Source organism: Arachis hypogaea, chromosome 20 (assembly GCF_003086295.3).
Source record: "Arachis hypogaea cultivar Tifrunner chromosome 20, arahy.Tifrunner.gnm2.J5K5, whole genome shotgun sequence".
Lineage (NCBI taxonomy): Eukaryota > Viridiplantae > Streptophyta > Magnoliopsida > Fabales > Fabaceae > Arachis > Arachis hypogaea.
Window position 1 is genome coordinate 42,102,944 of NC_092055.1, and position 27,769 is coordinate 42,130,712.

The window sequence follows — 27,769 nt, forward strand, 5'->3', positions numbered from 1 at the left end:
TAGCCTGAACTCTTGGGATAAGCTGGTCAAGGCTTTCTTAGCCAAGTTCTTTCCTCCTCAAAATCTAAGCAAGCTTAGAGTGGATGTTCAAACCTTCAGGCAGAAAGAAGGTGAATCCCTCTATGAAGCTTGGGAGAGATACAAGGAACTGACTAAAAAATGTCCTTCTGACATGCTTTCAGAATGGACCATCCTGGATATATTCTATGATGGTCTGTCTGAATTAGCTAAGATGTCATTAGATACTTCTGCAGGTGGATCCATTCACCTAAAGAAAACGCTTGCAGAAGCTCAAGAACTCATTGACATGGTTGCTAATAACCAGTTCATGTACACTTCTGAGAGGAATCCTGTGAGTAATGGGATGCCTCAAAAGAAGGGAGTTCTTGAAATTGATACTCTGAATGCCATATTGGCTCAGAACAAAATATTGACTCAGCAAGTCAATATGATTTCTCAGAGTCTGAATGGAATGCAAGCTGCATCCAACAGTACTCAAGAGGCGCCTTCTGAAGAAGAGGCCTATGATCCTGAAAATCCTGCAATAGCAGAGGTGAATTTCATGGGTGAACCATATGGAAACACCTATAATCCCTCATGGATAAATCACCCAAATCTCTCATGGAAGGATCAACAAAAGCCTCAACAAGGCTTTAATAATGGTGGAAGAAACAGGTTTAGTAATAGCAAGCCTTTTCCATCATCCACTCAGCAACAGACAAAGAACTCTGAACAAAATACTTCTAATTTAGCAAACTTAGTCTCTGATCTATCTAAGGCCACTGTGAGTTTCATGAATGAAACAAGGTCCTCCATTAGAAATTTGGAAGCACAAGTGGGCCAGCTGAGTAAAAGAGTCACTGAAATTCCTCCTAGTACTCTCCCAAGCAATACAGAAGAAAATCCAAAAGGAGAGTGCAAGGTCATTGAAATGACCATCATGGCCAAATCCAAGGAAAAAGGGGAGGACGTGAATCCCAAGGAGGAAGACCTCCTGGGGCGTCCAGTGATCAATAAGGAGTTTCCCTCTGAGGAACTAAAGGAATCTGAGACTCAACTAGAGACCATAGAGATTCCATTAAACCTCCTTATGCCATTCATGAGCTCTGATGAGTATTCCTCTTCTGAAGAGAATGAGGATGTTACTAAGGAGCAAGTTATCAAGTACCTTGGTGCAATCATGAAGCTGAATGCCAAATTATTTGGTATTGAGACTTGGGAAGATGAACCTCCCTTGTTCACCAATGAACTAAGTGATCTGGATCAACTGACATTGCCTCAGAAGAAACAGGATCCTGGAAAGTTCCTAATACCTTGTACCATAGGCACCATGATCTTTGAAAAGGCTCTGTGTGACCTTGGTTTAGGGATAAACCTCATGCCCCTCTCTGTAATAGAGAAACTGGGAATCTTTGGGGTGCAAGCTGCTAAAATCTCATTAGAGATGGCAGACAATTCAAGAAAACAGGCTTATGGACAAGTAGATGATGTGTTAGTAAAGGTTGAAGGCCTTTACATCCCTGCTGATTTCATAGTCCTAGATACTGGAAAGGATGAGGATGAATCCATCATCCTTGGAAGACCCTTCCTAGCCACAGCAAGAGCTGTGATTGATGTTGACAGAGGCGAATTAGTCCTTCAATTGAATGAGGACTCCCTTGAGTTTAAAACTCAAGGACATCCTTCTGTAAACATGGAAAAGAGGCACAGTAAGCTTCTCTCAAAACAGAGTTAACCAGAGCTCCCACAGTCAAACTCTAAGTTTGGTATTAGGAGGCCACAACCAAACTCTAAGTTTGGTGTTGAACTCCCATATCCGAACTCTAAGTTTGGTGTCGGGGAGTCTCAACAATGCTCTGAACATCTGTGAGGCTCCATGAGAGCCCACTGTCAAGCTATTGACATTAAAGAAGCGCTTGTTGGGAGGCAACCCAATTTTTATTTATCTAATTTTAATTTATTTTTATTGTTATTTCATGTTTTATTAGGTTCATGATCATGTGGAGTCACAAAATAAATATAAAAATTGAAAACGGAATCAAAAACAGCAGAAGAAAAATCACACCCTGGAGGAGGATCTCACTGGCGTTTAAACGCCAGTAAGGAGCATCTGTCTGGCGTTCAACGCCAGAACAGAGCATGTTTCTGGCGTTGAACGCCAGAAACAAGCAGCATCCTGGCGTTCAGACGCCAGAAATGCACAGTAAAGAAGAGCTGGCGCTGAACGCCAGAAACAAGCATCTGGGCGTTGAACGCCTAGAACAAGCATCAATTCGGCGTTTAAACGCCAGAATTGCATGCAAAGGCATTTTACATGCCTAATGGGTGCAGGGATGCAAATCCTTGACACCTCAGGATATGTAGACCCCACAGGATCAACTTAGCATCTGTGGACCCCACAGGATCCCCACCTACCTCCACTCACTCTCTTCCCTCTTCTTAATGTTCATCCTCTCTTCCCAATAAACACTCTTCCCCAAAACTCTTCACCAATCACCTCAATCTCTCTTCCCTATCACCACTTCACCACTCACATCATCCACTCTTCCCATAAACCTATCTCATAAACTCCACCTACCTTCAAAATTCAAAATCAATTTCCCACCCAAAACCCACCCTTATGGCCGAACCTTACCCCCCCTCCCTTCCCTATATATAGCCCTCCATTCTTCCTCATTTTCACACCACACAACCCTCTCTTCTCTTCTTGGCCGAATACACCTTTCCCTCCTCTCCTCCATATTTGCTTCTTCTTCTTCATCTATTCTTTCTTCTCTTGCTCGAGGGCGAGCAAAATTCTAAGTTTGGTGTGGTAAAAGCATAAGCTTTTTATTTTTCCATTACCATTGATGGAACCTAAGACCGGAGAATCCTCTAGAAAAGGGAAAGGGAAGACAAAAGCTTCCACCTCCGAGTCATGGGAGATGGAAAGATTCATCTCCAAAGCTCATCAAGACCACTTCTATGATGTTGTGGCCAAGAAGAAGGTGATCCCCGAGGTCCCTTTCAAACTCAAGAGAAATGAGTATCCGGAGATCTGACATGAGATCCATAGAAGAGGTTGGGAAGTTCTAACAAACCCTATCCAACAAGTCGGAACTCTAATGGTTCAAGAGTTCTATGCTAATGCATGGATCACAAGGAACCATGATCAAAGTAAGAACCTGAACCCAAAGAATTATCTCACCATGGTTCGGGGGAATTACTTAGATTTTAGTCCGGAAAATGTAAGGTTGGCGTTCAACTTGCCAATGATGGAAGAGAACACACGCCCCTACACAAGGAGAGTCAACTTTGATCAAAGGTTGGACCAAGTCCTCATGGACATATGTGTGGAAGGAGCTCAATGGAAGATTGACTCAAAAGGCAAACCGGTTCAACTGAGAAGACTGAACCTTAAGCCTGTAGCTAGAGGATGGTTGGAGTTCATTCAACGCTCAATCATTCCCACTAGCAACCGGTCTGAAGTTACTATAGACCGGGCCATCATGATCCATAGCATCATGATTGGAGAAGAGGTGGAGGTTCATGAGATTATACCTCAAGAACTCTACAAGGTGGCTGACAAGTCCTCCACTATGGCAAGGTTAGCTTTTCCTCACCTCATTTGCCATCTATGCAATTCGGCTGGGATTGACATAGAAAGAGACATTCCCATTGAGGAAGAAAAGCCCATCACTAAGAAAATGATGGAGCAAACAAGAGAGCCCATTCATGGAGCTCAAGAGACGCATGAAGCTCATCACCATGAGATCCCGGAGATGCCTCAATTGCATTTTCCTCCACAAAACTATTGGGAGCAAGTCAACACCTCCCTAGGAGAATTAAGTTCCAACATGGGACAATTAAGGGTGGAACATCAAGAGCACTCCATCATCCTTCATGAAATTAGAGAAGATCAAAAAGCAATGAGGGAGGAGCAACAAAGATAAGGAAGAGACATAGAAGAGCTCAAGGACATCATTGGTTCCTCAAGAAGGAAACGCCACCATCACTAAGGTGGATTCATTCCTTGTTCTTAAATTCTCTGTTTTTCGTTTTCTTTATGTTAAGTGCTTATCCATGTTTGTGTCTTATTACATGATCATTAGTAATTAGTAACTATGTCTTAAAGTTATGAATGTCCTATGAATCCATCACCTCTCTTAAATGAAAAAATGTTTTAATTCAAAAGAACAAGAAGTACATGAGTTTCGAATTTATCCTTGAACTTAGTTTAATTATATTGATGTGGTGACAATACTTTTTATTTTCTGAATGAATGCTTGAACAGTGCATATGTCTTTTGAAGTTGTTGTTTAAGAAGGTTAAATATGTTGGCTCTTGAAAGAATGATGACAAGGAGACATGTTATTTGATAATCTGAAAAATCATAAAAATGATTCTTGAAGCAAGAAAAAGCAGCAAAGAACAAAGCTTGCAAAAAAAAAAAGCGAAAAAAATAAATAAATAAATAGAAAGAAAAAGCAAGCAGAAAAAGCCAAAAGCTCTTAAAACCAAAAAGCAAGAGCAAAAAGCCAATAGCCCTTAAAACCAAAAGGCAAGGGTAATAAAAAGGATCCCAAGGCTTTGAGCATCAGTGGATAAGAGGGCCTAAAGGAATAAAATCCTGGCCTAAGCGGCTAAACCAAGCTGTCCCTAACCATGTGCTTGTGGCGTGAAGGTGTCAAGTGAAAACTTGAGACTGAGCGGTTAAAGTCAAGGTCCAAAGCAAAAGAAGAGTGTGCTTAAGAACCCTGGACACCTCTAATTGGGGACTTTAGCAAAGCTGAGTCACAATATGAAAAGGTTCACCCAGTTATGTGTCTGTGGCATTTATGTATCCGGTGGTAATACTGGAAAACAAAGTGCTTAGGGCCACGGCCAAGACTCATAAAGTAGCTGTGTTCAAGAATCAACATACTGAACTAGGAGAATCAATAACACTATCTGAACTCTGAGTTCCTATAGGTGCCAATCATTCTGAACTTCAATGGATGAAGTGAGATGCCAAAACTATTCAAGAGGCAAAAAGCTACAAGTCCCGCTCATCTGATTGGAGCTATGTTTCATTGATAGTTTGGAATTTATAGTATATTCTCTTCTTTTTATCCTATTTGATTTTCAGTTGCTTGGGGACAAGCAACAATTTAAGTTTGGTGTTGTGATGAGCGGATAATTTATACGCTTTTTGGCATTATTTTTAGTATGTTTTTAGTAGGATCTAGTTACTTTTAGGGATGTTTTTATTAGTTTTTATGTTAAATTCACATTTCTGGACTTCACTATGAGTTTGTGTATTTTTTTGTGATTTCAGGTATTTTCTGGCTGAAATTGAGGGACTTGAGCAAAAATCAGATTCAGAGGTTGAAGAAGGACTGCTTATGCTGTTGGATTCTGACCTCCCTGTACTCAAAGTGGATTTTCTGGAGCTACAGAACTCAAAATGGCACGCTTTTAATTGCGTTGGAAAGTAGACATCCATGGCTTTCCAGCAATATATAATAGTCCATACTTTGGCCGAGTTTAGATGACGTAAAAGGGCGTTGAACGCCAGTTCTACGCTGCTGTCTGGAGTTAAACGTCAGAAACACGTCACAAACTAAAGTTGAACGCCAGAAACACGTTACAACCTGGCGTTCAACTCCAAAAGAAGCCTCTGCACGTGGAAAGCTAAAGCTCAGCCCAAGCACACACCAAGTGGGCCCCGGAAGTGGATTTATGAATCAATTACTTACTTCTGTAAATCCTAGTAGCTAGTTTATTATAAATAGAACTTTTTACTATTGTATTAGACATCCTGGATTGTATTTTTGATCCTGTGATCTCGTTTTGGGGGCTGGCCATTCGGCCATGCCTGGACCTTTCACTTATGTATTTTCAATGGTAGAGTTTCTACACTCCATAGATTAAGGTGTGGAGCTCTGCTGTTCCTCATGAATCAATACAAAGTACTACTGCTTTTCTATTCAATTCAACTTGTTCCGCTTCTAAGATATTCATTCGCACTTCAACATGAATGTGATGAACGTGACAATCATCATCATTCCCCCACGAATGCGTGCCTGACAACCACTTCCGTTCCACCTTAGATTGAATGATTATCTCTTGGATCTCTTAATCAGAATCTTCGTGGTATAAGCTAGATTGATGGCGGCATTCATGAGAATCCGGAAAGTCTAAACCTTGTCTGTGGTATTCCGAGTAGGATTCTGGGATTGAATGACTGTGACGAACTTCAAACTCGCGAGTGCTGGGCGTAGTGACAGACGCAAAAGGAGGGTGAATCCTATTCTAGTATGATCGAGAACCTCAGATGATTAGCCGTGCTATGACAGAGCATTTGGACCATTTTCACAAGAGGATAGGATGCAGCCATTGACCACGGTGATGCCTCCAGATGATTAGCCATGCAGTGACAGCGCATCGGACCATTTTCATAGAGAGGATGAAAAGTAGCCATTGGCAATGGTAATATCCTTACATAAAGCCAGCCATGGAAAGGAGTAAGATTGATTGGATGAAGACAGCAGGAAAGCAGAAGTTCAGAGGAACGAAAGCATCTCCATACGCTTATCTGAAATTCTCACCAATGATATACATAAGTGTTTCTATCTTTATTTTCTATTTATTTATTATAAATTTTCGAAAACTCCATAACTATTTTATATCCGCCTGACTGAGATTTACAAGGTGACCATAGCTTGCTTCATACCAACAATCTCCGTGGGATCGACCCTTACTCACGTAAGGTTTTATTACTTGGACGACCCAGTGCACTTGCTGGTTAGTTGTATCGAAGTTGTGAATGAAAAACAATTTATTAAGACGTGCGTACAGAGTTTTTGGCGCCGTTGCCTGAGATCACAATTTCGTGCACCACAAGGCCTACTAGATAAGTACATCGAAGGAAGGAAACATAAAGAAGGCGATAGGGACAAGGAGGAACGCCAGCAGGCCTCAGGAAACAAGGAAGCCAACAAATGGTCAAACAACACCCAACCCAAAGGGATTATAAATTGCATATCCGAAGGATTTGCCGGGGGCGGCGAAACAACATCGGCAAGGAAACGGAGCTACCGAGCTATGCTAGCCATCGAAGGAACAGCACCACCAAGCAGCCAAAATACGCCCGACCTAGAAATTACTTTCAACAAGGCAGACATATACTCGGCCGTCCCACACCTAGACGATCCAGTGGTAATCTCTATCCAAACAGGCGATCTATTGGTAAGAAAAGTCCTTTTGGACCCAGGTAGCAGTGCAGATGTTCTCTTTTATTCTACCTTTTTAAAAATGAATTTATATGAAAAATTTATGCAACCCTCATCCGGAGAACTAGTAGGATTCTCCGGAGAAAGGGTACCAATCAAAGGTTATATATGGCTAAAAACGACAATGGGAGATGATCCACTGTCAAGAACCCTTGATATACAATATCTAATAGTTGGCTGCACCAGTCCCTACAATATTATTCTCGGAAGACCTGCTCCGAACATGTTCAGAGCAGTGATATCAACTTTTCATCTATGTGTTAAATTTCAGGCACAAGACGGCAAGATAGCAACAATTCACTTGGACCGCCAACAAGCTCGACAGTGCTATAACTCTAGCCAAAAGAGGTCGGACACAAGGCAGAAACAGCACGAAGTCAAAGCAGTACAAACCATGGAGGAAGTTTTGTCCATAGCCGAGCTCGACCCTTGAGGAGACACCCAAGAAACACCTCAACCAGCAGACGAGCTCCAGAAAATCCAACTGACATCAAAACCGAAACAGGTAACATACATCGGCCAGGTGCTACAAGGGCAAAAAAGGTCGGATCTTATAAAGATATTACAAGCCAACGCTGATCTATTCGCTTGGACCTCGGCGGACATGCCAGGTATAAGCCCAGACGTCATCTGTCACAAGCTCGCCACTAATATAGCAAGCCGACCTATAGCTCAAAAGAAAAGGAATTTAGGAGCAGAAAAATCAAAGGCAGCCTTGGAAGAAACCAGCAAACTTTTGCAAGCCAACTTCATCAGAGAAATCCGCTTCACCACATGGCTCTCAAATGTGGTAATGGTAAGGAAGAACTCAGGTAAATGGCGCATGTGCATCGACTTTACAGACTTAAACAAAGCATGCCCTAAAGATGCCTACCCCTTTCCATGCATTGATAAGCTTGTAGACAACGCATCAGGCTTCAAAAGCTTGATTTTTATGGATGCATACTCTGGATACAACCAGATACTCATGCATCCAGAAGACCAAAGCAAGACAGCATTTATAACTGAACATGGAAATTTTTGTTATAGAGTAATGCCATTTGGTCTAAAGAATGCCGGTGCAATCTACCAATGTTTGATGGACAAAGTCTTCCATCGTCAAATAGGACGAAACATGGAAATCTATGTAGATGATATGGTCGCCAAGACCATTCAGGAAAAATCGCACTGTGACGACCTCAAGGAGATATTGGAACAAATCCGAGCATATAATATGAGACTCAACCCAGAAAAATGTGCCTTTGGAGTACAGGGGGAAAGTTCCTCGGCTTTATGCTTACATCACGAGGAATTGAAGTAAACCCAGAAAAGTGTGAGACAATACTCAACATGGCAAGTCCTAAAACGATAAAAGAGGTACAACAATTGGCAGGAAAGGTAGCTGCGCTATCTCGGTTCCTACCCGCAGTATCAAGCCGATCATACCATTTTTTCCAAACAATATCAAAGAATAAGAAATTTCATTGGACAGAAGAAGGCGAGAGAGCTTTCACCGAGCTCAAAGCCATCCTATCATCACCACCCGTGCTGCAAAGACTAGAAATCGGTAAACCTTTATACTTATATTTGTCTGTTTCAAACTATTCTATAAGTTCGGCTCTTGTCATCGAAACAGGAAAAATACAACAGCCAGTATACTTCGTCAGTAGAGTCATGCAACTGACGGAACAGAGGTATCCGAGGATAGAACAACTTGCCTTGGCACTGGTGATCACAGCAAGAAGACTAAGGCACTACTTCCAAAGCCACACAATAGTAGTGAGGACGAACCAACCATTAAGACAGATACTGACAAAACCAGAACTGGCCGGATGTCTCACCAAATGGTCTATCGAGCTTTCAGAATTCGATATCCAGTTCCAACCAAGGTCGGCCCTAAAAGCACAAATACTTGCCGACTTCATCTCAGAACTGACCCCTGATGAGCACAACAAGTCATGGGAGCTACACGTTGATGGGGCATCGAGCCGAGAAGAAAGTAGAGCAGGGGTAATTCTCAAAGAAGGAGACCAAGTGATAGCCGAACAAGCCCTCCAGTTCCATTTCCCAGCAAGCAACAACTAGGCCGAGTATGAGGCCCTCATTACAGGACTCAAACTCGCCCTGAGCTTCCAGGTACAAAGCTTGATAGCACATTGTGACTCCCTCTTGGTGGTCCAACAGATCCGAGGAGAATTTCAGGTAAAAGATCCCTTGCTAGAGCAATACTGGCTCATAGCACAAGATCTCATTTCAAAATTCAATTCATTCATTATACTGCATGTGAATAGAGGAAAAAATGTTAGAGCAGATGTATTATCCAAACTTGTCGCCACCAGGGCAGACACACAAACATCGGCCTTAACACAACTCTCATTAAAAAAACCGAGCACTGAATTATTATCTGTGACAAATATTAACCACCTCCATGATTGGAGGACACCTTTCCTTGAATATATCAGTACAAGCGTCATACCCAGAGACAAACTCAACCCATAACACTTCAGATGAAAAGCAAGTCTTTACACAAGCATAGCAGGAAAACTATATAGGCGAGGTTTCTCACAACCATTGCTAAAATGTCTAAACAAAGATGAAGCAAAGGAAGTAATGGACGAAGTTCATGAAGGTGTTTGTGGAAACTACATTGGAGGACGAGCCCTCGCAGCTAAGATCGTCCGAACCGGGTATTACTGGCCAACCATAAAAAGGGATTGCATAACGAAAGTCAAAGCATGCGACAACTGTCAGAAGCACGCAGCCATATCCACAAGGCCGGCCGAGCTGTTGCATAGCATGGAGGTAAGCTGGCCATTCCATAGATGGGGGCTCGATATCCTCGTCCCGTTTCCAATAGCGCCAGGCCAGGTAAAATTTCTTTTAGTAGCAATAGATTATTTTTCAAAATGGATAGAAGCACAACCGTTAGCAAGAATAACGGCCGAAAAGGTACGATCATTCATATGGAAAAATATTATATGCCGATTTGGAATACCAAGGGAAATAGTATCTGATAATGGCAGGCAATTTACAGATAATAAGCTCGGCTCACTTCTAAGAAATTTTAACATACAGCATCATTTTAGCTCGGTCGAACACCCACAAACTAATGGGCAGGCCGAAGCTGCTAACCGAGTTATATTGCAGGCTATAAAGAAAAAACTTAATAATGCAAAGGGAAAATGGGCGGAACTGATTCAAGAAATATTGTGGAGTTACAACACAACGATACAAACCACCACGGGCGAAACGCCCTTCAAACTAGTCTATGGGTCGGAAGCGCTAATCCCTATTGAAGTCGGCATCCCTACATTGAGAACCGAGCTATATGATGAGCAACACAACTTAAATTCATATCCACTACAAACATGGGAAATCGAAACGACAATAAAGCGCAATAAAGACGACACGGTTCAACAAAATGAAAGAAAACCAACTATCCAAAACCCTTTCAAAATCCCTCCAAACAAAAAGCAGGCCCACCAACATTAACCGCACAAAAAGAAAAATAAAAAACCAACCTATCAAAGCTCGGCTACCGTTCCTAACACAACACCAGCCGAGCTTGGGGGCTATGATGTGTACCCCGTTATACTTGGAAATAAAGCCAAAATCGAAACCGAACTTAAAGATCGAAAACGAAGGAAACTGTAACAGAAACCCCTGACTAAGTCAGCCTTATCTCCTAGTCGTGGTCTATAAGAACAGAACCCACTAATCAGAATAGATCACGACTCTACACAACAAAAGATACTGATAACGGCACCGACCATATACATCGGAACAAATTAACACCACTTGTCTATAAAGGCTCAGAGAACACAACCCACGAGACAGGTCACAGAATTCACTCTAAGTTATTACTCTTACTTTCTCATAACTCACATTCTTACTTGAGCGTCGGAGTGCTTTGTGTAGGTGCTCCTGCCGCCGTGTTTCAGAAGGCCGAGGATTATTCACCGCGCCATCCCTGGCCGACGTATAACTCCGCTGAGGACGAATAACCACTCAGAGCAGCCACACTCCTCGGCTCAAATAGAACGGAACAGGAATAATTCAAATTCTAATTTTCTTTGGTGGTGCAACTCGTAACCTTGTTGGATCTAAAACTCAGCTTCTAATAAGGATTATTCCACCAGAGAAGGGTATCTGTAGTTACTTAAAAGAAAGAATCAAGGGGATGAAGGATGGAATTATAAGTGGTTGTGGGCTTGTGGCGATCTGCCAACCCTAAAAAGTCGAAGCTATTTGACCTGGCTTGCATGGAGGCCTTTCAACATCGTAATAGCCTTACAAAATCGGGGTATGCCCTTGGTGTGGCAAGAGCCAGAGACAACAATGCATTGCCTACTGAACTGTACAAAGGTTCATGATATTTGGGTGAGACTAGACCCATCAATTCTGAATCTTGGTGGGTATTTGTTCTCGTGGATGAAGGCGGATGTTTTGGGGGCAAAAATCCTTTCTCCTCCTTGATTTATGGTGGATTTGGAGGCTTCTTAACCAAGAAATTTTCAATTCATATGAAGAGTGGTTGCAAGCAAAGGTCGTAACTTTAGCTCAAAGATGGGAGCATGAATTGAAGTATTCTTACACTCTGACTGAGTCAACTATTACAGATCAACAAGGTTAGGTTGGATCGTCCTTTGCCGAGACTAGTTAAAGTAAGTTATGATGCCAGCAATTTTGAAAAAGTTCAGGTAGCAGATTTTGGATGTGTGATTAGGAGTCATGATGAGCTTGGGTGAAGGGTTGTTCGGGTATTCTCCTAATGTGGAATATCAAAAGAGCAGAAATCTTTGTTATTTGGAGAGACCTAGTTTTAGTTTGGAAGTGTAGTATAAAGGCAATTGTCTGTGAAACTGACTCAAGCATGCATTATTACAACTCAAAGAGAACCAAAATCAGAGATAAGGGATGATGCAGATTTGGTGTTGTGCATTCAAAAATTGATTAATAGAGAGTAGGAGGTGCATTTCACCTTGGTGCTTCGAGAAGCAAATGTCATGACCGATTTGATGGTCAAGCAGGATGCTTGGAGCTCGAATGAATATATAGAATGGCCGGAATCTCTCAACAACATTACAGATGCTCTTCTTAAGGATTCTGATGTAGTTTTAGTTTTAAGAGTCTCTCTGTATCTCTTGTTTGTTTTTTTTACTTTTGTCTTTCTTTCTTTTATTTTTGGGTTAAATATGATTTTGGTCTCAACGTAGAGGCCGAAAATCCATTTCGTCCTCGGCCTTTTTTCGTTACAAAATAGTCCCCAAAATTTCAGTTTGTTTTAAAATCGTCCTTTTTACCAATTTTATTTTTTTATTACCAAATTACCCTTCATTAAAAAATTATAAAATAAAATAAAAAAGAAAAAAAAAAGAAAGAAAGGCATCAGAGGGAGAAAGAGAATCGGGGGAGGGGGGAGCGAGAAAGAGAAGGGGGGAGGAAAGAGAATCCAGGGGAGAGGGGAGGGAAGGCCGCACCGCTGCACCACCGCCTGTGATCGGAAGGGGAAACATAGAGCAAGAGAGGAGAAAGCTAAGGGAGAAGAGAGAGATCAGAAGGGAGAAAGCTAAGGGCCACCGCCGCTGCTCCTCGCCGTCGCCGCCGCCGCTCCTGCTCCTTGTCGTTCAGTCCTCGCTGCTGGATCTCACCGTGCACTGCGAGCCGTTTCTGCTCCTCCTCCTCGCCTTTGCCGACATCATCGCCTCGCCTTCGCTGTTGCCCTCGTCTCGCCGCACCTCCTCCTCGCCACTCGCACTGCTACCCGCGTTCTTGCCGCTGCTCCACGACCCTCACCGCCTGTCGCAACTGGATTTTTTATGGAATTTCTGAATTTTTTGTGAAATTTGTTGTGGAATATCTGAATTTGTTATGGAATTTGTTATCTTCTTCTTCTGTGAACTAAATTTCTTGTGGAACTTCTGAATTTTTTGTGAAATTTGTTGTGAAATATCTAAATTTTTTGCTTGGTGATTCTGAATATCTGAATGTCATGCTCTGTTAATGAATTTCTGCTTTTGATTTGGCTTGAATTTGGAATATTGTTGCTGCTGAATTTGTTGATTATTGTTCAAAGTGCATGTTGCTTGAATTTCTTTAAATATTTTGGTCTGTTTTTCACAATCTGAAGAATCTAAAGAAGATGAAGAAGCAGAGCATAATTTGAAGAAGATGAAGAAGAAGAGCAAGAAAGGAGATGTCGAAATTGTGATAGAGGATAAGGGTATAAATGTCCGAAGGACGATTTTAAAATTATATTAAACCTTAGGGATCATTTTGTAGCGAAAAAAAGACCCAGGATGAAATCGATTTTCGACCTCTACGTTGGAACCAAAATCATACTTAACCCTTTATTTTTCAATCATAAAAAAAAATATATAATCAATGAAGATTATATACTACTAACGAAAACAACTAAATAAAAATGTGTAATAAACAACCACAACTCCTAGAGCAATTATAATAAATTTGTGAAATAATTATTGACAGACATAAAATCGTGATCGTCATATGTTCTATTAAAGTCTTTTTTAAAAAACCAATTTAACATATTTAACATATTATAACACTCTAAAAGCATATTCAATAATTTTTTGTTGTCCTTCTTAATGCTGAACAGATAACTTTTTAAAATTATTTTTTAAAAAATTGATTTTTTTTTATTTAAAAGCTGACTTTTCTTCTTTTAAAAACCAATTTTATACAAAATCAATTTTAACTTTATATGTACGGCATATTTTACAAAATTTGCTACCATCTGTTAGAAAATAAAAAAGGCAATATAGTATGAGATTACCTATAAATTCTTGTGTGGGACATAGCAATTTTGATTACTGTGCAGATTTTGCATCTTCAATTAGTTTGATTAGGTTCTTATTTCCACTCATTCGGGATTCATCAAGTGGGGTATTTTCCCATCTGTTAATATAATGAAAACGAACAAAGTAACATTAGAACACTGAATAGTATCAAAATTATTACAACCCAAAATGCCTAATACACCGAGTTAAATAAGCATACTGGATCTTGTTTTTCCAAGTGAAAGCTATTCTAAAGAACATTGGATAAATTACCCATGTTAATCCCATCAAATATAAAATTGGTAATGCAATTAATTTGTACCTGTCCTTAGTAAAAACACTAGCTCCAGCTTCTAATAGTAACTTCAGCTGTAGCGACGTGCAATGGGCTTGGGTATTCAATGATTATAATCTTTCAAGTTGGAATCCATGCCATTAGAGAGTAGCCTTTTGAGATATTCTGATATGATTTTCTCGAGTTAAATCTCAATTTGACCCCTGAAATTTAGTCTGATACTCAGAATAATCCCCATAATTTCGACGGCCCCAATTAAAACTCTCAAATTTGTAATCGTGGCTCTGACTTGCTCCTGCGATTATCTTCATTACCGGAATGCTGATCTAATGCAATTACATGACACGATGGACACTACTTAAACGACGGGACATTGTTTTCACGCCCAAATCCTTTGGAAACCACGTTTCAGTTGTTTTTTGGTTAAAACTCTCTTTCTTTCCACTACGACGATCATAAGATGCAAAACATCAAGAAAACCCTTACAATACGTAGTTTCCGAAGGGTTTGAATGCGAAACCAATGCGCCGTTATTTAAGTAGTGTCCACCATGTCATGCAATTGTGCCAGATCAGCATTCCGGTGACAAAAATGATCGCAAGGGTAGGACGGAGCCATAATTGCAAATTTAAAGATTCTAATTGAGGCCAACGAAATTAGGAGGGTCATTCTGAGTATTTGATCAAATTTTAGAGGCCAAATTGAGATTTAACTTGATTTTCTCCTTTTAGGATGAAATAGGATTTAGTTTTAGTTAACCGGTTAAAAGTTATTTGTTAAAGTTTTGTTTTATAAACCAAATTTCAAATAAATATGGTTATAATTTTTAAAATTGTTTTAAAAAATTAGTTATTCAAAATGTAGTTATGAAGTTTTAATCGGCTAATCACATTTTGAATTCAAAATGTACAACCCTACATTCAAGATATATATCATAGTACCTAATGTATAGTTAATACTATTAATAGTATAATAAATCATTGGAGCACAACCTTTCAACGTATAAAACAATAGTAAATGATCTAACACATCAATATTGTTGTTCAAACCATCAACATAAAAAAAAAATTAGCGTCATATCAAAAAATCAGACAATGCTACAACTCTTAGAATTATAGTTGGAATAATCCCACGACAACCATTCATATACATATATTTTCATATTTTTTTAGATAATTTTTTTCATTGTTAGTATATGCAATGACCTGCCATTTTAGAGAATCATCTACTCACTTCCATTTGAGGTAGATATTGCAATTAATTGACTTTAGTCTTCATAAGTATTCATTCTCAAAAACCAAAATAATATTTTTGATAAACTTTTTTAAGTACTCTATTACAGTGCTTTTGATTATTCGCACATTATCATCAACAACAACATTAACTATTCCATATGCCAACATATGAATTGCTATTGTGCATTTTTGCAATGGAGTCGATTCTTTCTTGCAGGTGGTATCCACTCATTGTTGAAAATATAGACGAATATTGGACAATTTTTCTACAATACGAAGAAGTAATCGTCTTTCCATTTGAAACCTTCTTCTAAATATCTCTTCATGGTACACCTAATCATTGGAAAATTAGTTATTGTAAGAAATTTATCTCCTCTTTCACGATCTTTATCTATCATCCAGTGATTTTTGGAAGAGTAAGAACTTTCGCAAAAGTTATGTGTAACATCTAGAAAATTGCACTAAAGTGTATAGAAGTGTTCACCAGTCGAGTTAGTTCGGATTTGAAAAAGAATAAAAACCGAATCAAATGGTTGGTTCAGATTTAAAATTTTTGTGAGTGGATCCAAATCAATCACAACTGATTATGCACGGGGCGCGGGGGTTGGATCGGTTCTGGTAATCGGATAATCCAAACCAATTATATTCAGTTGTATATATATTATTGTATTTTATTTTTTAAAAGTTATATAAACCTAATTGGATAATTGGGTTGGTTCGAGTTCCACCAAAACTCGAATCAAATAAGGTCGTGTTTAATCGAATCGAACCCAATTATCTTCAATTACCCGTTGAATATATATAGAACTGATATTTTTTTGGTGACTATATATAGAACTGATATAATCCGATCAATTTAATTTTGGACAGATAATTAGACTATCCATATCCGTGAATATTCCTAAAAATGTATTATTAAAAAAGAAATTAATATATCAAATAGTTTCTTCAAACACTTCATTAAAGGATTTATCATTAGTTTGGTCAGAATTTTTAGCCATTTCTGATAATTTGAAGGTGAATAACAATTTTTTTATATTTTTTAAAATAATTTAAACTATATATACACTAAAATCAATCATTAATATAAAATATTTATTAAAATATAAATATATATTAAAAATAAATTAAATAACACTTATATTTATATATAAATATATTGATAGTAGATTTTAGTATATAAATAATATTTTTTTAAATGGCTACTTTTTCAACAAAAAGTTTTACAATAGCTGATAAAAATTAAATTGACTCTGAAATTAGAGCTTGCATTTAAAATTAAAGTGCATGACATGACATTCCATAATTTAAAACATGACCAAAATAAACTTTTAAATAGAAAATTAAATTAAAAATGAAGCAAATCACAGATACTAAACATGCGTCTTCGCTCATCCCTAATGCGTCTTGATAAATGATTTTCATATCCATCTCCTTCTCTTTAAGCTCTAGATCTTTTTCTTTGACAATTGTCATTTTTGAATTTCATCTTTAAACAAAACCAAAGAAGTTAACCATTTAGCTATTTTAGATTTGAGCATGTACATGACTTCTTGCAAAACAGAACCATTTCCATATACTTTTTCTTTTCTTTTAGATCCTTTAACACCTTGTAGATGGATTAGTGACTCCACACCGACAGCTTCACTTGCTGGTGTTTTGTTTTTAAATAAATTCACTTTGAAACATTAAAATATAACTATAGACGAAGTTTTATATAAGGTGAAAACTCAGGTGCAGTCGACTTCACCTTTACATAGCATTAACCAAGGCATCAAGGTAATTATAGGAGGAACCACCTTCTTCCAAACACAAATTTGCCTTCTCTTTCAAATTCAAGACATTTTCTCTAACCTCCTTTCCTTCATCCCCACTCATTATTCTCTTAATAACTCTCTCTATCTCAACCCTCTCAACCTTCCCTTCCAATCTTACTCCAACCTTCCAAACATCACTCACATATTTAGCATTCACCTTTTGATCACCAAAACAAGGCATACAAATCATAGGAACTCCTTCACAAACACTCTCCAAAGTTGAGTTCCAACCACAATGAGTCCAAAATGCACCAATTGCCTCATGACCTAAAACTTTTTCTTGAGGAGCCCATTTCACAATGCACCCTCTCCCACCCAAACTCTCCATGAACCCGTCCGGCAATAGTTCGAGCCACTCTGATCCCCGGACCAGGCCTGGCCGAACCACCCATAGGAACGGGTGGTTACTATGGGCTAAACCCCAAGCTAACTCCAAAAACTCGGCCTCAGTTATCGATGCGATGCTACCAAAGCTCACATAAACAACACTTTTGGGTTCTTTTGTGTCTAGCCAAGAAATGCAGCTTGTGTCTGGAGTCCATAAGCTAAAAGAAGATGAGGGTTTTGGGAAGTGGTGCTTGTGGAAAGGGCCTATAGGGTATATTGGTATGCTAAATTTTTGGCCAAATTTTGATATTGTTGATGATTCTAACTCTTCAAATGTGTTCCAAATCACCCCTGAAGAAGCCTTCAATGAATAAAAAATGGTACTAGTTAGATTGTAGAACAATTCAGGGTCACGTGTCTCGAACCATGGAAGGTCTTTCACTTTGAGTGGTGGAAGTTCCACAACAGGCTCATCTAAACGAGATTCTGAATTTCAACAAAAGTATACATAATCATATTTCGAATATACCATATCCAAAGATGAATATTTTTTTCCTTTTAACAGAGACAAGTTTATTGCGTCATTTTAGATATGCACTCATGATATAAATGAGTTACATTGTAGATATATTTTTTTAATAGATATCATCAATTTTTACTTTAATCTACCTAAAAAAATAAATTACACTTATTTATGCAAACATTTCTCAACACCAGAGCTTGATGATACGGCAGTAGTTATAATCAAACGATCTTCATACTCAAATACAACTTGCATGTTGCTCGAAATACCAAAATTACAATTAATAATAAATAACAATACTTAATAAATACATAAAAAAAAAACTAAGAAATTAGTTATCATGTATTTGTTTATATTTATACATATATTTCCATATTTTTCTATCAAAATAATTTGTCACCAAAATAATCAAATTTATCATAGTCAAATAATTAAACTAATAGCATAATCAAATTTTTTCACAAACACCACATAGTGATTGGTGCTACTTTTTGTTTTGATGTAATATGGTTGAAAAGTAAACAAGGATAGTAGCCAATCCAGAAAGAGAAGAACAACATATAATATCAAGATTCAAGAACACAAGTCAAGTCAACACACACCTTGAACTGGGAAATAACCGTTCTCTCTAAGAAGAGGGATTGAAGCAAAAACAACGAAGGAGGTGGCGCCACCGGTCCTCAAAACGAGTCTCCGAAGCTTGAATCCATCACAAACAGATTGAGTTGAATGCAAAACAGCATCAGCAATGAAACAAGAAACAGTCTCCTCCTTTGACCGCATCAACTTATCCAAACATTCCTTCAAAGGTTGTACGATTCTAACGTTGATGAGGTCAACGAGATGCAAAGAGTCCATGGACGAAGCTTCGGATTCAGACAAGGATTCATGGATGGGAAGGAAGGTGAAGTGAGGGTGTGTGGAAGGGTCAGGGGAATTGAAACTTGTGTGGATGATGGTTATGGAGAAGCCCTTTGAATACAATATGTCTCCAAGGTGCAGCAATGGTGTTATGTGTCCTTGGAATGGTGATGGCATGAGTAGTAATCTATGGCCTTTTCCTGTTACTTTCTCCATTCTTGTTGCTACTTGCTTTGTTATGTATTGTTCTTGATAAGTTCAATTATTGTTGCTTGCACTTGTTTATTGTCTAGAGTGAATATAAATAGAGCACATTATTTTGAACTCCTCAATATTAAACTTGAAAGTTTGATGGGACTAGATTATGTACCACTTGACTTTGGTTGAATATTAGTGTATTCACTCGTCCCATGTACAGAAAATATGTATAAATACTTTTTAAGTTTATTTTATACTAATTTATTCTATTTATATAAAAATGATTAAGATTCATAACTCATCTTTTTAATTATTTTTTTTAATTTATAAATAAATAAAGTTTTGATTATTTTTTATAATTTTAATTTTTTAAAAAATAACATATATATATCTTATTTTTTAGGGTAAAACATTATAATAAGACAAGGAGAACAAAATTTTACACAAATAAGCCAAATGAAAAACTGGTTCATGAATCCACCAATGCACATTACTATATAGTTCGAATACATGTAATTCGAATCAGATTCGAATTACTCACACACACTATAATTCGAATCAACCTGATTCGAATTACACCCACAGTAATTAGAATAAGGGTGATTCGAATTACACTCACACACTCTACACATAGTAATTCGAATTGGCCAGATTCGAATTACTCATTATTTAATTTTGCCCATTCTTTTATTAAAAAATTAATAATTGATTAAAAAATCAATAATTTAAAAATTAAAAAATATATATTTTATTTCATGCATTAAAAAAAAGCTAACAAAATATTTAATTACGAGACTTTTTTAAAATATTAATGAGCTATTAATTCGAATTTCATACAATACTCTTTTGCCCATTTTTAAGCCATTTTTTATGCAAAACAATTTTAAAAAATGGCTTAAAAAATGTTAGGAGTACTATAAAAGTTTGTAATATTCTAGTAATTTAGGTAAATACTGGTTATAACTATATTTATTTTAGTTTTTAAATTATTATTGACTATGTAGAGTATTTCTTTAATGTCCTAAGTCATTAGGACATTACAAATTTTTATAGTACTCCTAACATCTTTTAAGCCATTTTTTAAAATTATTTTGTATAGAATAAAATATTTTTTTGTGGTATAATTTAAATAAATTTATTAAAAAAATTTATAAAAAAATATTCATGAGCTATTAAAAATGGGCAAAAGAGTATTGTATGAAATTCAAATTGGTAACTCATTAATATTTTAAAGAAGTTTTGTAATTAAATATTTTGTTAGCTTTTTTTTAATGAATGAAATAAAATATATATTTTTTTAATTTTTAAATTATTAATTTTTTAATAAAAGAATGGGCAGAATTAAATCATGAGTAATTCGAATATGGCCAATTCGAATTACTATGTGCAGCGTGTGTGAGTGTAATTCGAATCAGGTTGATTCGAATTATATGTAGTTCTAGTTCAAAACATACTGATTCAAACTATATAGTAACATGCATTGGTGGATTCATGAATCAATTTTTCATTTAGCTGATTTGTGTAAAATTTCGTTCTCCTTGACTTTATTATAGTGTTTTGTCCTATTTTTTAAGTATTAAAAGGATGAATTACACTTTCTAATCATTATTTATATTTTATTAGGCTATATTATATTTTTGTATAAATATTTTTTAATAATTACTAAAAAATACAAATTTATATACATATTCATATATGAACAACAAAAATTAACATGTTACAATAATGTAATAGTATAATTATAAATAAAATGATTAAAATAGGGGTATTATAAATTAAATAAGATAAACATCTATATTATTTTTATAAATAATTTTCTTTCAACCGTACTAATATTTTTTTTTTAAAATGTGCGATGTAAATAGTAAGACTCCAATTCAAATACTCACATCGAAGTTATTAAAATTTTTTTATCAATATTATCTAATAATATATGGTAAATAATCTCTTCTAAAATTTTAGGTTGCATAAATACAAATGAATAATTTTAATTATTAGCAGAATTATATACATAAACATATACTATTCATAATATATATATATAGATTTCCTTTGTTAAAGTATTACAAATTTATAAACTATTTTTTAATAATTAATTTTAGAAATAGAAATAATATTCTATTAATATTCAATCAACCAACACCTCAACATATATATTACATAATTCAATTTTTAATAGCGTAAAAAATTAATTTTAAATATTACGGCTAATTTTTCTTAATTATTTTATATATCTACTTTTTGTTATAAAATAAATAAATAAAGAAGATGTACTAAATATAAAATAAAGATGTGTAAATAAAATATTTTAGTATTAATATTTACCAATATAATTTTTTTTTTTACCAAAGATAGGAGATTCGAATCTATAACCTCTTAATTGAATATGGAGAAACTATGTCATTTGAGCTATAACTCATTGGCATTCACCAATATAATTAACTCAATATAATAGAGATGATTTATATATTTATTTATATACATAGTAACGTAAAGAGAGAATGAGAAATATTAACAGTATAAAGAAAGGAGGATTATGGTTATTGTTGTGTGTGTCATTCTCAGACCATACTTTCTCTATTTATATATATAGAAGTATTCTCTATTTTTCATGGCTTCATAAATGTGTAGTCCAACCTTAGAACTTTTGCACCATCCACTATTAAGTTTTTGGACAATGGTTTGATTGGAAGAATGGACATTCATATTTATCACAGCACATCCTTTTGAATGTCCATTTAGGATTATGCCTCGTTAAAATCTTATTAAAAAAATATTCAATAAAAAAAAAACTTTAATAAAGAAAAAAGGTACAATATTTTTTGTGGTGGGACTGCCTCATTTAAAGTCTTGTTAAGAAAAATCTAATAGAAAAAAACTGACCAAGGAAAAAAGAATACAACCTCTCCCTTTTGTCACTATTATTTAATATCTCGAAATCGGTGCATCCCAATTTGATGTACCAATCTTTCAAAAGAGGATTTTGGAAATGACTTTGTAAATAAATCTGTTAGATTATCGTTTGAGCAGATCTGTTGAACATAGGGGTGGCAAAGCGGGCCGGTCCGCCCCAACCCGCCCCGCCCCGCCTAAGCCCGCCTTATAAACGGGGCGGACCGGCCTGCCCCGCCAACTAAAATGGGTTCAAAATGCTAGCCCGCCCCGCTTTATGGCGGATTGGCGGGCTAGCCTGCTTCTTTTTTTTTTTTTAAATAAAATTCATTAAAATTAATCAAAAAATAATAATTAAAAAATCAAATACAAATAAAAAATAGTCAAATTATAATATAATTTTTTTACTATTTTTTTAAATTTTTAACTTCAATAAAATTGTTCAAAATAATATTTGTCAATAGAATCATCTTTATTTTAAAAAATAAGTCACATAATTTGAGCATATATACAAAATTGTAAAATAAAATAAATAAAGTTAATAACTAAAAGAAGAATAAAAACAAAAAATGAAAAAAAAAGTGTTTAAAAATTCTATAATTATTAATTTTATAATAGTAATCACACTTTTATTTAATAAAAAAAATAAAAAAATAAAAATCTTCGGCCCGGCGGACCGGCCCGCCCCGCCAAAACCCGCCAATTTGGCGGTGCGGGTTTGGCGGGTTTTTTTTATTTGGCGGGCTCCAAATTCTAGCCCGATCCGCCTTTTTTAGCGGGTTTAGCTGATCGGCTCGACGGGCTCGACCCGTTTTGCCACCCCTAGTTGAACATCAACTATTCCTTGATTTTGAATATCATGAGTGAAGAAGAATTTGGGATAAATATATTTTGTTCTATCACCTTTGATGAATATATCTTTAAGTTGTACAATGCATGTTATTATCTTCAAACAGAACAGTTGGAGTTATCTTATGATCAATCAGTTTACATGATCATAGAATATATTAGATCAAACTCCTGAGCCAAAAACACTCGCGACGACTAGGTTCACGTATTGCTAGTATTTCTGTATGATTAGAGGATGTTGCTGTAATCGTCTATTTCGTGGACCTCCATGATATAGCCGTATCACCATATGTGAATAGGTATCCTGTTTAAGACTTTCCTTTGTGTGAAACAGACAAGTATCCAACATCTGCATAGCCAACAAATTATGACTTGGATTCATATGGATAAAACAATCCTATATCAACCGTTCCATAAAAATATCAAAAGATTTGTTTAATTCCATTCCAATGTCTTCTGGTTGGAGAGGAACTATATCTTGTTAATAAATTTTTTTTAATATTTGATTAAATTGTTCTTATATTTGGTACTCTTTTTTTTTCCTGTTAAAAGTATAATCATTATAATTTTTTAAATTATTATTGTTAGGGGTGTTCGCAAATTAAATATGACTAAAATTTCGATACAATCCATACTAAACTCATCAGATCGAATTCGATATCCGCACTTTTTATATTTGGATCGGATATCAAATATATTTGTAAAATAAAAAATATTAAAAAAATTATTTTTAAACATATTTATTTCTGTGAACACTTTTTATGTTTACTTTTTTCAGAATGTTTTTATAATTAATTGATATTATATATATTTTGTTACACTACATCTAATTATAAAAATTTTATTTATTTCTAATACTTATATTAAAAATAAAAATAAATTTAAATTAATAAATTTTAATCTATAGAATAATAATATAGTAATCATTTTACATATCGTACGAATATAAATTAATTATTTTTTTATTTGTAAAAAATTTAAGAGACTTGAGCTTGTTTTATATATATATATATATATATATATATGATTAGTGTGACATATTTTTTTATATAAACAATTACAGAAAAAATTTAATAGTTAATCTATTACCTTTTTTGTTTTAGTCTAATTTAAATGTTTTTATTGTTTTTGGAAAGAAAATCTTTTAAGAAATTTAATAATACGTGACGAGGAACATCCAATAAATTAAACAAAAACCAATTAAAATGCAACATAAAAACATCTTTAAAAAAATATGAAATAAGCATCTTTATTTGAGTGATCCCCTTTTCTATTTTGTGCTTCTCATTTTTTAAGCCAACCAACATCATGTTTGACTATTTTATTTATGAAAATATTTTCGTTTATTGATTGATACCCAATACCTACTTTTATTTTATAAAAAATAATAGAAAGTTAAGTGGCTAACTGTCCAAAGTAGTAAAAGAAGTTTCGCACTGGAACAAAAAAGGAGGTAATTCTAAATTGGAAAAAGTGATTGGCTGGTTGGAAGTGAATGGTTTGAATGGAGTGATGGACTGAATAAGAGACTGTGGTTTTAGGGAGGGTTGGTATTAGGTAATATATTAGTTCAATACATTTAATTAGCATTTGTATATACTAGTGGTTCGTTAGATGAGTTTACAACATTTTTGACAAGATAGTTTGTTAACATTATACAGCTGTCACGCTGCAATAGATTAGTTTACATCTCAATTTGTTACAGTAGTTGAGCGTATATATGCAGGCTCATTGTTGGAGCTGAGGAGCAGCTTGGCGTGATTGTGTTGCTATCTTCTTATGCGATTTAATCGTTGCAATGCCTAACAAAATAATGGAAAGGAACGATAGTAACCATGAAAATCACAAGGATGGTAATGACAACGTTAAAGTGCCAGAAACCACGCACCAGATTAGCAGTGGTTAGTAATAATTGGTTTTACTTATATATCATAAATATTGCTGATTGAGATAGAAGATGACATAATTAAGCATGAAATTTGTAACCCAATATAGCTGGCACTCCAGGTGTAATTGAAATCGGAACTTTGTGAAATATATACATTTTCCTCTGTTCAATCTTATCTCCATAATATTAACTCATAATTTGTTTTCCTCTGGAATTTGTTTGGTGGCAGATTCATGGTTTCAAGTGGCTTTTGTCCTAACCACCGGAATCAACAGCGCTTATGTGCTGGGATATTCCGGGACCATCATGGTGCCGCTTGGTTGGGTTGGTGGCGTGGTTGGTCTAATCCTGGCCACCGTGATTTCGCTCTATGCAAATGCTCTTGTTGCTATGCTCCATGAGTATGGGAGGACAAGGCACATCAGATATAGAGACCTTGCTGGATTCACATACGGTAACAAATACTCATCTTCTACAAATGTTTTCCAATAACATGCAGCTATTTCTTTGTCTCTCATGTTTCATCCCTTTCTTACCGCAAAAAAAAAGGCATATACTCTTACATGGGCTGTACAATACGTCAATCTTTAATTAATCAATACTGGCTACATCATTTTGGCCGGTTCAGCCTTGAAAGTAATACAAATTCAATCTCTTCCTCAGTTTAGAATATGTTTCTTTAGATAGTGTGTATGTCTAGCCATCCTGTTACATGCATACAAAAAATATATAAAAACAATATGCATTGGTTAATTTGGTAATTGAATTTCTTTTTTTTTTTTTGGGTATTTCTAGAGGGTTCTTTTCGTGAATTCTTTTTTATTTTTATGTGTTCAATGTGGTGCAGGCTACTTATCTTCTATTCTGGGATGATCACACAATGAAACTTCCATATTTTATTGCCATAGCTGGCTTTGTGTGTGCACTGTTTGCCACTGGAATCGCTACTCTTTCAGCTCTTGGAGTTTGGCTGGGAATTCAACTCTCAAGTCTAGCTTATATTGTTATATCATTTGTGCTGTCCCTTAAAGATGGTAATATTTCATTTCTGCTATTACGTTATGTGTCCCCGTTTTTTTTTGTCCACCAAGGTCTTATTGCCAGCTTGGTATTCATGTGAATACAAATCTTACATCTCTATCCGAACTGAGTTAAAAATTTTCATGCATTAAGTTGAAGACACTATTTTTTTTTAACTGTCCATTAAACAAGATGATTGTTATTAACATCAGGATTGAATGCACCACCTAGAGATTTCAGTATTCCGGGTGATGGCGCAGGTAAAATATTTTCGATCATTGGAGCGAGCGCTAATCTCGTGTTCGCATATAACACTGACATGCTTCCCGAAATACAGGTCCCATAAACTTACATTACATGTTATTCAAACATATTTAATGTACAAATAGATACTGATGCACAACATAAATTGATTGATGTATATGACAGGCAACAATTAAGCAGCCAGTTGTGAAGAACATGATGAAAGCCCTGTATTTTCAATTCACAGTTGGTGTTCTTCCATTGTACCTGGTTACATTTACAAGTTACTGGGCTTATGGAAATTCCACATCAGCATATTTGCTGAACAATGTGAATGGTCCTGTCTGAGTTAAAGTTGTAGCTAACATTACAGCTTTTCTTCAATCAGTCATTGGATTGAATGTACTTACATCTAAACTTGAACTTCTGCTACTATCAATTGTTTTAACCCTGATAAATAATACAGGCCAAAATCATATCTTACAATTTAAGGAAAACAAAGTTGTCTCTCACTGGTTAAAGAAAGATCAACCGGAATTTCAAATCTTGAGAAACTAAGATGTGTTTGGTTTGCATTTTCATTTTCAATAGTTTCTATTTCAAGATTTTGTGAAGAGAAAAGAGAAAACAATAAAAACAAAAAATATCAAAAAAATTGAAAAGAAAAGCACAAAACAAACACATCCTTTATTAGCTCGTGTTTTTGGTCTGGGATAAAATTTGGTTTACTCGAATTGTTTGAGTGTCCTAATGATCCTCTATTTTCACTTCTGCTAGATATTTGCTAGTCCTATGTATGAGTATGTGAACACCAAATATGGGATCACCGGAAGTGCCCTAAAAATTAAGAACTTATCATTCAGGTTTTTACTAAGAGGTGGCTACCTCACCTTCAATACATTTGTATCTGCTCTGCTACCATTTCTTAGAGATTTCATGAGCCTCACAGGTGCAATAAGCACATTTCCACTCACATTTGTTCTTGCAAACCATATGTACCTAACGGCAAAGAAGGACAAACAATCATTCATGCAACAACTCTGGCACTGGCTCAACATTGTTTCTTTAGCATCATGTCTCTTGTAGCAGCAGTTTCGGTCATAAGGCTTATCTTCGTAGACTCCCAAACATACCATCTTTTTGCTGATTTATGATCAAAATCTAAATGTTTTCTTTGCAGATTTTCTTCCATATCTATAATGTAATCTTTTGCTATATATCTCTTTATAGAGATATCGCTTGTTGGATCAAGTCGTTTTCGTTTGCATGGTTGAAAGAAATTCTCTTATTTGCTTGGAATGATGATTCATATCTAGAAATGAGTCTTTCTTATCTTTAATGGATTGATATGAATAAAGATCATATTCATATTGTGTGTGTTTTTTTTAATGAGCCTAATTGTTGATTTTTGTAAGAAATTGATCTGATTTTTTCATTTGAATCACATTTTCTTAAATCTTTATTTTGAATGACACTTTTTAGTCTCTTTTTTTTCTGTATTCTTTCAGCCAGTGTACTAATTTTGCTTAGTACAAGTTAGCTTGCTAAATAAAATGAAATGAAATAAGATATCCGGAGTTGAGAGTTAA

General features: G+C 35.7%; 1 protein-coding gene, 1 non-coding gene and 1 pseudogene across 2 annotated transcripts; 1 reads left to right on the forward strand and 2 right to left on the reverse strand.

The window, feature by feature from the left end:
• Positions 1-70: 70 nt before the first annotated feature.
• Positions 71-178, reverse strand: LOC112788516 (small nucleolar RNA R71). The gene has a single exon (XR_003195876.1). It is a non-coding gene; the product is annotated as a small nucleolar RNA R71 (small nucleolar RNA).
• Positions 179-17,108: 16,930 nt separating this feature from the next.
• Positions 17,109-19,563, reverse strand: LOC112785790 (UDP-glycosyltransferase 76F1). Its single transcript, XM_025829220.3, has 2 exons — positions 18,832-19,563; positions 17,109-18,192 (listed from the first exon to the last, which is right to left on the reverse strand). The coding sequence occupies exons 1-2, from the start codon at positions 19,304-19,306 to the stop codon at positions 17,315-17,317; spliced, it is 1,353 nt and encodes a 450-aa protein (XP_025685005.1). The 5' UTR covers positions 19,307-19,563; the 3' UTR covers positions 17,109-17,314.
• Positions 19,564-24,800: 5,237 nt separating this feature from the next.
• Positions 24,801-27,403, forward strand: LOC112782291 (proline transporter 2-like; annotated as a pseudogene).
• Positions 27,404-27,769: the final 366 nt, after the last annotated feature.

Coding starts and splice junctions, on each gene's coding strand:
- LOC112785790 (XM_025829220.3), bottom strand. CDS start 19,306: ATGGAGAAAGTAACAGGAAAAGGCCATAGATTACTACTCATGCCATCA. Junction 18,193..18,831: donor CGGTTATTTCCCAGTTCAAG/GTGTGTGTTGAC, acceptor GTTGAAATTCAG/AATCTCGTTTAGATGAGCCT.